General features: G+C 62.2%; 5 protein-coding genes across 5 annotated transcripts; 1 reads left to right on the top strand and 4 right to left on the bottom strand.

Moving 5' to 3' along the window:
- Positions 1 to 96: 96 nt before the first annotated feature.
- Positions 97 to 1,403, bottom strand: RHTO_00373 (L-xylulose reductase; the record flags this gene model as incomplete). Its single annotated transcript, XM_016414057.1, has 9 exons — positions 97 to 116; positions 176 to 292; positions 383 to 429; positions 486 to 583; positions 640 to 822; positions 885 to 893; positions 951 to 1,224; positions 1,284 to 1,343; positions 1,402 to 1,403. Coding segments are annotated over 9 exons (810 nt in total).
- Positions 1,404 to 1,971: 568 nt separating this feature from the next.
- On the bottom strand, positions 1,972 to 3,943 carry RHTO_00374 (syntaxin 1B/2/3; the record flags this gene model as incomplete). The annotated part of the gene is made up of 5 exons (XM_016414058.1): positions 1,972 to 2,277; positions 2,373 to 2,546; positions 2,602 to 2,724; positions 2,785 to 3,261; positions 3,356 to 3,943. The coding sequence occupies 5 exons, from the start codon at positions 3,941 to 3,943 to the stop codon at positions 1,972 to 1,974; spliced, it is 1,668 nt and encodes a 555-aa protein (XP_016277065.1).
- A 1,151-nt stretch (positions 3,944 to 5,094) lies between these two features.
- On the bottom strand, positions 5,095 to 7,996 carry RHTO_00375 (Phox-like domain-containing protein; the record flags this gene model as incomplete). The annotated part of the gene is made up of 4 exons (XM_016414059.1): positions 5,095 to 5,706; positions 5,769 to 7,254; positions 7,309 to 7,931; positions 7,994 to 7,996. The coding sequence occupies 4 exons, from the start codon at positions 7,994 to 7,996 to the stop codon at positions 5,095 to 5,097; spliced, it is 2,724 nt and encodes a 907-aa protein (XP_016277066.1).
- Positions 7,997 to 9,867: 1,871 nt separating this feature from the next.
- Positions 9,868 to 10,280, top strand: RHTO_00376 (protein of heat shock protein Hsp72 family; the record flags this gene model as incomplete). The annotated part of the gene is made up of 2 exons (XM_016414060.1): positions 9,868 to 9,950; positions 10,016 to 10,280. 2 exons carry the CDS (start codon positions 9,868 to 9,870, stop codon positions 10,278 to 10,280), a joined length of 348 nt encoding a protein of 115 aa, XP_016277067.1.
- A 485-nt stretch (positions 10,281 to 10,765) lies between these two features.
- Positions 10,766 to 12,085, bottom strand: RHTO_00377 (haloacid dehalogenase, type II; the record flags this gene model as incomplete). The annotated part of the gene is made up of 7 exons (XM_016414061.1): positions 10,766 to 10,906; positions 11,028 to 11,216; positions 11,286 to 11,389; positions 11,450 to 11,552; positions 11,628 to 11,685; positions 11,772 to 11,835; positions 11,899 to 12,085. The coding sequence occupies 7 exons, from the start codon at positions 12,083 to 12,085 to the stop codon at positions 10,766 to 10,768; spliced, it is 846 nt and encodes a 281-aa protein (XP_016277068.1).
- Between the last annotated feature and the right edge of the window lie 178 nt (positions 12,086 to 12,263).

Consider the following 12,263-nt stretch of genomic DNA (forward strand, 5'->3'; position numbering starts at 1 on the left):
GCCTTTCTCGCTGCAACCTGCATTCTGTGGACTCTTTGACGGCTTTTTCATTGCGAGATCGAGAGTGGAAGGGGGTATCTGCAGCCCGAATAAGGTTTACGAGAGGGTGTAGCCGCCTGAGGGAAGAGAAGGTCAGCCAGAGTTGCGAGTCAGGAGAGCCTGGATAGCTGCGCACCGTCAACGAGGTAATCCGAGCCGGTGATGAACGAGCCTGCCTGACTGGCGAGAAGCAAGAAGGCGCCCTTGAGCTCCTTGGGGTCACCCTGGCGACCGAGGACAGCGTAGCGGTACACTGCGCGAGAAGGCGATGTCAGCGATCAGGCAGCGCGAACACGCTCATTCTGCGTCTATGTGTTGTGCGGTGAGGAATTCGGCAGCTTACCGGTGTCGGCGACTTCGGGAGCTGCGCCCATGGCCGTGTCGAAGAAGCTGCGAGTCGGTAGCGTCAGCCCAGGACCGCTTCTTCGGGGTGGACTCGCACTCACCCAGGCGAGATGGTGTTGACGCGAGCGAAGAGGCGCCAGTCGCGCGCGACCGACTTGCAGAGGTGGACGACGGCAGCCTTCGAGGCATTGTAGGCGGACTGGAAGACTCGACCGTCAGCTCAAATTGATCTCTCCTTATGAGGGTCCGGCTCACCTGGTCGAGAGGAACGTTGACGATGTGTGCCGAGATCGAGGTAGTCGCGATGAAGCTGCCCGAGCCCTGCGCCTCGAAGATGGGTCCGACCGCCTTCATGGCGTAGAAGACCGAGTCGTAGTTGACGGCCTGGATCTTGCGCCATTGCTCGAGCGAGAGGTCTTTGATGCGGCCGGATCCGCCCTGCGTAGAGGATGGAAGTCAAGAAGGGAAGCGAGAGGAAGGGTTTGTCGGCTTCGGCGCACCATTCCAGCCTGTGGAGCGATTTACGGTCAGTATCTGCGCCACAGGGACAATTGGAGACCACGCACGTTGGCAATGAAGACGTCGACACGGCCAAAGTCACTCTTGACATCGTTGACAAGCTTGGTGACCTCGTCGTAGTCGGCGACATCGCATTTGTACGCCTTGACCTTGACGCCAAACTTCTTCGCAAGGTCCTCCGCGCGCTTGTCCATGCCCTCCGCCGACCGGTACGCGAGCGCGATGTCTCCGCCCATCTCTGCGAGACCCTCTGCGGCCGCGAAACCGATTCCGCCGGAACCGCCAGTGACGATCGAGACCTTGCCCTTCATCGAGAGCATCCTGTGGGTCGTCCTCGTCAGCTGGCGAGATCTGCGAGACGCCAGGCGGGCCGAACACACTCGAGCATGCTCTCAGGGAGCTGAGGGGTCGGGCGAGGGAGGCCATCCGAAGGGTGCGACCTGCGGGACAGTACTAGTCAGTTTCTGCAGAGCACGTCGAAGTGCTAGCATGACCTACATTTCTGTATACTGCTTGGGCGAGGACGAGCGAACGGTCAACGATGACGCGTGGGGACAAGGGCGAGGAGCGGGGTGCAAAGAATGTGGACGCACTGTAGGGGTGTGTAGCTGTTTGTAGGGTCACGAGAAGCTGTCAAGCGAGTGTATCGAGCAGGAAGCAGCACGAGCGAGTGCGAGGAGCGAGCGAGAGCCTGCTGGTGGAGGCCGACCGCCAGCCGAGCCGTCGGGTGCGAGCAGACAGGGTGAAGGAGGAATATTGGTGTCAAGCGTGAGTGCATCGTGTTCAGCAGCTCAGACGAGCGCAAAGTCGGGACGAGACGAGGGAGACGCAAGGGAAAGAAGCGAAGAAGTTGGCAACTCGCTGCACGCTGGCACGCCTCGCTGGATGGACATACTGAAACGCTGCATGGATGCAAGGATACTGAATGCAACGTCTAAGAGAACGGCGAGGTACGGAACGCGAAGAGGGAGCGCGCGAGAGAGTAGACGAGGATGAGAAGGTCGACGAGGGGTTGCAAAAGGTGCGTCCACCCACGCCTTCCAGTTGACGCCGCGACTCACTGCTCGCTCAAGACAAGCTTGTGGACGACGCTGTAGCTGAGGCGGATGCTGGATTTGATGAGGATGGCGCCGCCGCCGACGCCATGAAGCTGGACGAACCCGATGCGGCGCTCGTCGAGACTGGCGCGGCTGTGGTGGATGCAGTACTCGGCGCAACGGAAGACGACGCGATGAGAGACTGGACGGCGGGTGATGTGGCTGCAGCTCGGGCGGCAGATGCGCTGCTTCGAGACTGGCGAGCGTTGCGATCGTTCTGGGCGGCTCGGATCGCTGGCGGGATGAGCTCGACGCAGAGGACGACAAGCACGATGATCTGTCGAGGAATGTGGCAAGGTGGCAAGTCAGTCGCAGGAGTCGCCTGGGGGCGCCCGCAATCGCCGAGGAGGAAGAGGGGAAGAGAGGACGCACGATGATCACGACGATGAACCCGAAGCACCACCAACGGTACTTGCGGTAGTTGCGCGCATGCACAACCGCCTTCTGCACGTTCTCGAGGCCGTTCTCCATGTCTGTCTCGGCGAGGACGGCGTTCTGCTCGATCTTCACGATGGCAACGTCTTGCGCCTCGACCATGACCGCCATCTGTCAAACCATCGTCAGCAAGAACAAGCCATAGCAAGTACAGGATGGAACGCACATCCTGGAAGAGCTGTGCGAGCTCGATGATCGTCTGCTCGATACGAGCCAACTCTGCCGCGCGGTTCTGCACCTCCCGCAGCGCTCCTCTCGCCGCATGCGACCGATAATTGTTCGTCTGCAGCTGCGCGAGAGCAAAGCGAGTCAGGTCGAGCGCGAAGACGGTGAAGAAGAGCGAACGTACAGCCTGCGTGAACATCGCGCCGTCACCCTCCTCCGCCTTCTTGACAATCTCCTGCAGTTCTGCCGGATCGAGGTTCGGGTTGACGACCTTGACCTGCCGCTCGAGCCTGGCCCGCTGCTTCGCGCGATTTTGCTTCTCCTCCTCCGTGTAGCGCTGGATCGCATCCTTGAACCGTTCCTTCAGTGCGCCAACCTGCTGTTCGCGCACATCGATGTCCTGCAGCGAGAGGTTGTACAGCGACTGGCCGAGCGGGATCATCGCGCGGAGGTTGGCGTTTCCCTGCTGCAGGACTTGCAAGCGGTTCTTGAGCGAGGTGAAGAGCGCGCGGGTCGTGGCGGTTGTCGAGTCGAGTTGAGACTTGAGCTCGATCGCCATGGCGTCCTCGGACGATGGCATGGAGAGCATGCGAGAGTGTAGGTCGCCAATCGCTTGGATCGAGCCGTTCGCTTCTCGCACGGCTTGCTGGAGGTCCGAGATCTGCGGGCCTGACTGTCAGTCATGCGAGTCGTGAGACTTGGGGTCAAAGGGAGCGCGCCTCCTGGAAGAACTCGCCCATCTCCTCGAACGGCACCTCGCCCTTCGACACCGTCGCCCCGCCCTTCTTGACCGAAGTGCTTCGCCGTTCAAAGCTGTCGTCCCGCTCGACCAGGTCGACCGTGCTCGCCTTCTCCGACCGGTACTGGTCGCCGTAAGAGACGCCCAGCCCGCCTGTCGCCTGGCGAGGCGGCACAGGCGCGATCGGGATGAGACTCGTCTTGCGTTCGTGAGCCGGTGGACCGCCAGAGATACTCCGCTGACGAGTCATCCGAGGGTTGGTCGGAATATACTGCGTCTCGTGGCGCCTTTGCTGATCAGGCGTCATGTAGTTAGGCGAGTAATTGCTGGCGTAGCGAGACCGGCTGTCGTTCGGGTCGAAGTCGCGCGGAGGAGCGATGTCAGGCGGAGTGTTAACGTACTGTGCGACATCGGGCGAGACAGGTGCGCTGGTAAAGTCGATGGGAGGGCCGGTATTGTAGGAGGGAACGGGCGGCGGGACGTTCTCGGGTTGAGATCCGTACTGTCGTCGACCCGCATCACGGCCGGCAGAGTTGGAGCGCCCGTGTGATGACTGCGTCCTGTAGACGACCGTCCCGCCCCCGCCTGAATCGTCGCCCGCCATCGAGTAATCGGCGTTCCAGCCTGCAAGTCCTCTCGGCGGGTCCCGCTAGGGCCGCTCTTGTTCTTCCGCTAAAGGATTAAAGTCTTGTGGTTCGGAAGCGTAGTAGGGGTCGCTGAATGCCCAGGAATGGCCGCCTCGACTCGATTGTTCCGGTGCCGAGGGAGGCTGAGCATACCGCTGGGCTTGCTGGGCCTGCCAAAGGGTCGGTTAGTCCGAGCGAGCAGCCTGCTACTGAGATCTGAACGCACCCTGATAGCCGCAAGACGATCCCTGGCCATGGTGTTCTAGGAAGCGCGAGGCTGGCGAGGACGTTAGGACGAGACGGACCGGCCGAGGGAGAACGTGCAGCGTGTACGAGAGCACTGTGTGGGTGTTTTGAGTGCAGAGGAATATTTGCCGAGTCGACTTGAGCTGAGGGTGGGGCCTTCCGAGGGGAGCAGTCGAGGAGGAGGAGGAAGTGGTCGCTGCTGTGCCGGTGAACGAGCGTGGGTAAGATCGGTTAAGCCTAGCAGCCTCCTCGTCTGGCAAGCAGCACGTTCAGCGTGCCCCGACAGGCCAGCAAGCGACGGCAGCGTCGAGAGCGACGAGATGAGAACAATGCACGGTCGGCAGGCGGTGGTGGAGCGGACGGCGCCTCGTGGAGCGATCAGTCTAGGCGCTGGCGGCGGCATGAAGCTCGCAGAGGCCATCCCCAGCAGGCAAGCGGGTCGAGGCGAAGGGCGGGGTCTGCTTCCGCCTTGGGCAGGTCGATCGCGCTCGAAGTAGACGACGGCCGCGCGCCCATGCGAGCTCATACGAGCGTGGCGAGAGAGCAGCAGCGGCAGAGACGGGCGGCGCGAAGCAGCACCAGATGAGCGAGAGCGTGATCAAAAGGGAGGAGGAGGAGGTTGGCCGGCGAGGAGGAGGACCACGAGGTCATCGTGATTGACTGTACTACAGCGGGTTGTATGCTATGCAAGCTACAGAGCGAGAGATGGACGGCAAAAGTCCGTCGTGAAGTTCGTGGGAAGAAGTCGTGAGACGTGAGGCAGGCGTGAGGTGGTGGTATGAAGAACGACAACAAGCGACGCGGGGGTTCGTGAGGGTGATACAGACGAGAAGAGTGTCCCGGAAGAGAGATAGAAGAAAGGCGAAAGAAGGAAGCGGCGCACTCAGCAGATGACCTTGAGGACGATCTTGCTGGCGAGTCCACCGGCGGCAACAGCGTCCTGGTGCTCCTGCAAGCAGGCGTCTAGGTCCCCTTGCGAGATGATGAGTTTCGTACCCATCGCTCCCGCGCCGGAGGTCGGTCGAGGCGTCCAAGCAAGACCCCATTCGCCCGCACATTCGCCGTCGCCGCCAGGAAGGGTGACGCCGCTCGCCTTGAACTTGGCAACGACGTCCTGGCGAAGCTGCTCGATGTCGAGCTTGTCGCCGACGAGCGAAGCGCGCGAGACGCGCAGGAGGACGTTCTCCTGAGGGTGGAGAAGCTTGAATGTCCAGCTGCCCCCGTTCGAGCCGCCGACCGTACATGGCGACGAGGCGTTCGATGATCCCGCCGGGCTCGACAAGATCGGGTCCAGCGACGACTGGCTAAGGATGGGAACACGGCGAGATGAGATCATCGAGCCGCTGCGCGAGCGAGGAGTCGGCGGGACAGGTTCGCCAGTTGACTTGCGGGCGTGATTCTGCAGCGCGGTGCGGTGGGTCGACGACGCGGACGAGCGGGGCGTGTGAGGAAGGCCGTCCTGCGAGTAGGCGAACTGCATAGGTGGCGGGACAGGCTGCACGCAGGTTGGGAAGGTCAGCTTGCGGTAGAGACGAGGGACGAAGACTGCGAGCGCACGAAGAATGGAGGCGGTGGAACCATGTTGTTCTCCAGCAAGACGCCGTTCTCGACGTAGTACTTCCCGGCGATGACCTTGTCCTTCGAATGACCGCCCTCGTTCGAGCTCTTCGAGGCAGACCACTCCATCGCCGGCGTCGGTGGGGTAGGGCACATCTCGCTCCCACCGCTGCTGCGCGACCTCGACATGGTCATGGACATGGACGGCGACGAGCCGCCCGAGCGAGCCGAGTCGATGCTCGAGACCGAGGTGGTCGAGGTGTGCCGGCCGTGGCGGTACATCGGCGGCCGGACAGTCGAAGCGTGACCAAACGAGTTGGTTCGCGCAGGTACGCCGACGCCCGACAACCGCTTTGTGCCGTTCACAGGGCGGCCAAACTCGTCCGTTCGGACGCACTCGACGCGACCGGAGGGTGTCTGGCGGAACGTCGAGGGGAAGGCCGTGCCCCAGAGGTCCTCGAACGACGAAATCGACGACTTGGAGCCGCGAGCGTGTCGCATGTTCTCCCTTGCCGGCGCCGTCTGGGCCATGTACGGACCGCGAGCCGAGGGAGAGGGAAGACCGGCTGAAGGGCGGCGACTCGAGCTGGACGAGATAGGCGCCTGGAAGTGCGGTCCAGGCAGTGGCTGGGTCGCAGCGCGTTCCATCGAGGGCGACATCGAGGGCGAGGGGGCAGGCGGGAGCGGCGGGAACGCTGGCAGCGCTGGGACGGGCTCGTCAATCGCAGTCACCTTCTTGTTGCTCGACCGCAAGTCGCCAAGCGAGCGGATGTGTCGCAGTCCGCCCGAGGCCTTCTTGCGGATCGTCCGCGCCATGCTGCCTGCGGCGACGGTCGGGACAGGCGCAACAGGTGACGGGGTGATCGTACGCGCGCTCGACATAGTCGCCATCGAAAACGAGCTGTCCGCCCTCGAGAGCGCGTCCTGCGGTTCAAAGTGTCGCAGGAGGCCTGCGCCAGCTTTGTTCGACACGCCGCTGATGGGCGAGAGGAAGCTCGACTCGTCGTCCCTTCCGAATCCGCGGACGGTTCCTCGCAGATTCGGGCTTGAGATCTTGATGGCGAGTTTGGGACGGAGCATGCGAGGGTTTGTCGCTTTGATGGTCTCGTCGTTGAAGGCGAGGTCGTTCTCCGGGTCGCCGGCAGCGAGCCATGCAGGGATAGGCGGGGCGTCGAAAGCCGACTCGAACTGAGCGGGCGAGTTGAGCGCGCTGCGAGACGACGCGGCGCTGTGTGTCCCGCTGCTAGGCAGGCCGAGGCGGTCGTCGGGGCGGAAACGGAAGAACTCGCGGACGAGCATCGACTGCTTGACCTCGGCTGGCATGTCGAAGAGCCGCTGGCAAAAGGCGTCGAGCTCGTTCTGTCGTTGCGCGTGCGTTGAGCGAGTGACGAAGAGCGAGACCTTCTTCGACAGGCGCGGGACTGGAGGAGCGAGAGTCGTTGGAGAGGCGGGATTGAGGCGGTCGTCGGGGAAAGCGGCGGTCAAGCTGCAACACTGCGTCAGCCATGCAGTTGGTGAGATAGAGAGCGAAGGAACGCACCTCGCGCTGAACTCGACAAATTCCTGCCAAGTCCTCCAAACCGTATGCGGCTCGTCCTGTCCGGCCATCCTCATCTTTCCCAAACTGCCCCTCCTCGCATGTCCCCTCGGCACCGCCGCAGCAGGTCCAAGATCCGGCACGACGCGGCAAGCGAACAGGCAGAGCTTGCCTTGCTTCGAGTGGTGAGGGACCGAGACGGACTTGATTGGTGCAGCGGTGGAGGAGTCGGCTGTTGCGGACATGGGATGTAGGGAGGAAGCGGCGGAGGAAGAGGTGGACGAGTAGAGGAAGGAGCTGAAGTAGTCGGTTGGCGCTGCTGAGAGGGGAGTCGAAGGACCCGAAGGGAGAGGTGGCGGCGGGCTGAGGCTGCGGTGTTGTCCAGATGGACCCGCTTGTGTCGAGCCTTGGTGCAGCGAGTCGGAGCGGGCGCGAGGGAAGGAGGTGTCCGACTTGAACTTGGGCGATTCGGGGGAAAGAGACTGTTGAGGCGAGGGAGGGCAGCGGGAGGCAGTCGTTGCGTCCGGTTCCCTGTCTTCGCTCGAGATCGACGACAAAGCGTCGAAGAAGGCGGTGAACTCGGAAAGACGCGCGGCTGGTGGCAGCGTCGGTGCGACGGTGGAAGCCTGAGCAAAGGAAAGGTCAGTCACCGACAATTCGACCGAACGGCGCGCGAGATGCAGCAGACCATGGTGTCCGGTGCACTCCGATCTGCGCTCAAACCTTGCGCTGACGAGGTCGTCTCGGATAGGAGACGACGAGGACAGGAGGTGCAGCTCAGGAGGCTGCTTGCGACAACCCTCGTTCCTGTCGCGTCGAATCGGGCGTTCGTCGCTGGGGCCTTAGCGAATTCTCTGCTTGTCGCTGTCTTCGCGCAGGCGAAAGAGGGAACGATGGGATCAAGGAAGAATGCGAGGACGGGCGGAACGTCGGCGGGTCAGGCGAGCGGGGACGCGTCGAAGCGAGTCGAGGGGGGCAAGGGGAGTGGCAGGTGACGATAGGAATGCGATAGGCGGTCGAGTAGGGCAGACGAGGGGAGGAGAGGAATGTCAGCCGGCGCGTCCATCCGGGAGAAATGGAGACATGTCCGGCATGCAAGGCGACCCGCAACTCCCAAAGGCCCTGCCCGCCCGTCAGGCTGCTTGAACAGCCGTGCAGAGCCGTCTCCCAGCTCGAGCGAGGCCCGCGAAGCCGCCGCGAGCCCTCACCGTCCTGTCCATCGAGTGCATCGCCTCCCGACGACCCCGTTTCCGGCCCTCTCAGCGCCTCGTCCGCCTCGCTCGTCTGCCTGGCCCGTTGTTCGCGCCCTGTAAACACTCACCAAGTGTGCTGCACTGCTCACGGAGGTCGAGCGAGGGCGGATGCAGGGTGTGCGCGGGTTCGTGAGATGGGTCCGGACTGACCTCGCTCGCGCTGGCTGTAGCGGGTGGGTCGAGCTGCGAGCAAGCTGATGGTGTAGCTGAGTCTCGAGTTGACCAGCTGGCGGTCTGAGCGAGTCTGCCTGGTGCGAGGACGGTGCGGCAGAGGTTGACGACCCTCTTTCGAGCGAAGGCGCCTCGTCGCGTGCAGACTCACTCGGCTCAGCACTCGCTCGTGGGCTTGAGTGACACGCTCGACAGGCCCACACACGCACATTGATCCGCCGACACGCTCACCCGCTGCACAACGAGCCACTCGTCGTCGAGTTGGACACCGCGTCCTTCCCGCTCACCAACGGCCACCGAGGCTCGTCACAACTTGCGATGCCGCTTCGACCGCTGTGCGAGTGTGCTGGGGACTGTCAAAGCTGCACCGAAGGCTGGGTAACTCGCCCAGCGCAGCCTCACCTCCTCACCGCACCTCCTCTCCTCGTCAGTCAACATCGACGCGCCCTCGCGTTTGCTCTCCTCCCGCTCGATCGTTGATCTGCTCCCCGACCCGCTGCTCGCTTCCGTGCGCCGATCTTGTCGCCGAGCACCCTCTTTTGCGCGATTTGCGGCTGACGAGCGGGAGGAACGAGCGGCGGACAGGAGCAGCGGGCAGTCTGCTGGCCTCGTAGTTTCACTGCAAGAAGGGCTGCAATGCATCGACATGGGTCACAATAGGTCGCTGCTGTGCTCATCCGCATCGCAGACGACGTCTGAGCCGGCACAATCTGCTTGCGAAGGGCGCAGTCCTCTCTTGTTCGGCTCGCTCACTTGCTTCGTTTGCGCTCGTGCTGCTCCAGCTCTCTATTCTGTTGACAGCATTGACCATGTGATCCGCTGGCTAGGCCGCGCAACTTATTTACGGTAACACTCATTGCGCGCTCTACCCTGCTATCGTTCGCTGCGTTCCCCTCCTCCCTGGCTTGTCTCGCGCTATCCTCCGGCAATTTTCGTTGATTGTCTGTGGACTGCTCATTCATGCTCCGGCTACTGCATCGTGAAGGTCTCAGCCGCCGGCATGGGAACCAGCAAGACCGAATCGTTCGCGGGCCGTCCAGGATGACAAGGTCCGCCTGTCGCAGGAGGAGATTGACCGTGAGCACACGACGCCCGAATCGTTCAGACCCGGAAGGCTAAGGCGGATCTGCTCGCAGGGATGGTCCAGGACGCTGAGAAGTTTGCCGAGGAAGACGAGCTTCTGAAGAAGAAGGTCGAGTCTCGCAACGCCCTCGAAAGTTTGTGGGTCATTCCGCACGTACTGTTGTTCCCAGCCCGTCCTGACCGCATTCTCGCACGTCTCGCAGCGCATACTCTCTCAAGGCCCAGCTGTCCGACTCTGAAGGACTCGGCGGCAAGCTCGACTCGTCAGACAAGAAGACGATCGAGGCCGAGATCAAGAAGGTGCAGGACTGGATCGACAGCGAGGGCGCGACCGCCACCGCCGAGGACTTTGACGAGCAGCGCGAGCAGCTTCAGGCTGCTGTGGCGCCTATCACGGCCAAGGTTTACTCGAGCGGCGCGGGTGGTGACTCGTCGTCGTCGTCCGGTGGGTACCACGACGAGCTGTAGGAGGGAATGGAGCAGTCTGCCGGAGAAAAGCATGAAGGAGGAAGTTCGTTTTGATGTGGTCGCAACCTCGTTTCCCGCTCTCCCCTCTCTCTCTTTCGCATCGTAAATCACACTTCCCGCATCGTTCTCTACTGCTAGCTCGAGAGGAAGCCCTGCAAGTCGTCTTCGCCGTCTTTCCCTCTTGCGTCGCGCTGCGAGGTTGCTCTCTCTCCTCGACTTCCTCTCACTTCGCCCCGCCTGCTCAAGGATGGACAGTCCGCTACCGTTCGCCGGCTCGTCGAACTCTGCCAAACGCCCGCTCGAACACCTCGCACGCACCGACTCGCTCGCCTCGCTCAACGCCCATCTCCGGCACGATCTCTCGCTCAAGTCGGGCTCAGCGACGCCGATCTTGGGGGAAGGGTCACAGGGGCTCGAAGGGGTGCAGACGGCTGAGACGAGCGCGCAGCCGGAGTGAGCAGAGAAGGAGTCTGGATTGCGAAGGTCTACCTCAGATACTTGACGAGCTCGCCCACGTTGTCAACTACTAGGTCGACCTCGCCGCCTTCACTCTTGGGTTTGACTGCTGCACCTCCGTGAGGAATGCCGACGTCTTCACTTGCTCGACGAATGTAAATCGTGCGGAGCTGCCGAGTCCAGGAGGATGCGCGGTCGGCAGAATGAAGGAGAGGACAGATAGCGAGGGTGCAACGTCAGCTCACCGAACGATTTTGCGGCCGGCGCGATTCAGGGGAGCTCGAGACGCACCCCATGTTGACTGGCAGCCCTCAAGTCGTCGATATGGCTCGCAAACATGGCCACCTCTCCCCTCTTTCTCGCATCCTCGTCGAAGCCGAGCAAGCTTGAGGCGCCGCAGTACATCTTTGGGTTGGGTTTGTACGAGGAGAGGAGGTCGCCGGAGAAGTGGGCGTCAAGAGGAAGGGAGTTGTGCCGGGTCTGAGGGAACAAGTATGCGCGTATCAGTCAAGGGACACGCAAAGACAGAGCGCATTTGTGCGAGCTCACCACGTCGACGAGAAGCCTGAGGGTGCCGTTGCTGAGCGTAGCGAGAAGGACCGGTGGGTCCAGGTTCCGCAAGGCTTCGAGACCAGGCTTCGAGTCAGGCCAAGCTGGGAGCGCATAGAATGTATCAGCTTGCGTCAAGCAAAAAAGCGCGAAGGACGACTTGCCGTCGAGCTTGTGCCAAAGCCAGCACAACTCGCGCCGCTTCTCTGCATTCCATGTCTCCTTCACCACGGCGTACTCCGGCTTCTCCAGCAAGTCGTTCAAAATCTGCTCCATCGTAGACTTGTCAGCAGTTCGATCCGCATCAAGAGTGGGTTCGGAAGGAGAGAGACGAAGGCGGACCTCGAGGTGCAGCTCGTCGATGTTGCCAGGACCTGTCCCGCCTGAAGCGATCTCGCGCCTGCATGCTGGTCACTAGTGAGCCGCTGCCATTACAGAGGATCCAATAGCAGCGCGAGAGGAGCGGGCGCGAACAGCGAGACTCACGTCCGCCTCATGTAGCCGTCCCGCCAGACCTGGGTGAACCTAAGCCAGTCGATCGACTGAAGGCCTGCTCACAATCCATGTCGCAGGTTCAACTTTGGCGGCAAAGAAAGGCAAGACGACGACGCACCCTTCGAACCCGCTCCGCTGGACTGGTCCGTCTTTCGCGCCTCCTCCTCCAGCAGTCGAGAGATACTCCCCTGCCAATCCGTCAAGGTGCCGAACTGGTCAAAGAGCACGGCGCGGACGTTCTTGAGGGAGAGCTGGTCTGTGCTGGCGGTGAGCGTGGAGGCGGAGGACGAAGCGTTGGCAGCCATCGCGATGAGACGAGTGAGCAAGCAAGTGCGACAGCGATGTCGGCGAAGGCGGTTGGAGTACGAGATGCGCCTATGAGCGCAGGAAGACAAGCAACACCTGCTTGTGGGGCCGGATAAGGTGGAGGCAAAGGTCCGAAGGAGGCGGTGCATGTCGCAGCGAGAGGGAGAAAGCGTTAGC

The sequence above is a fragment of the Rhodotorula toruloides genome (genome assembly GCF_000320785.1).
Source record: "Rhodotorula toruloides NP11 unplaced genomic scaffold Scaffold1, whole genome shotgun sequence".
In the NCBI taxonomy this organism is placed as follows: domain Eukaryota; kingdom Fungi; phylum Basidiomycota; class Microbotryomycetes; order Sporidiobolales; family Sporidiobolaceae; genus Rhodotorula; species Rhodotorula toruloides.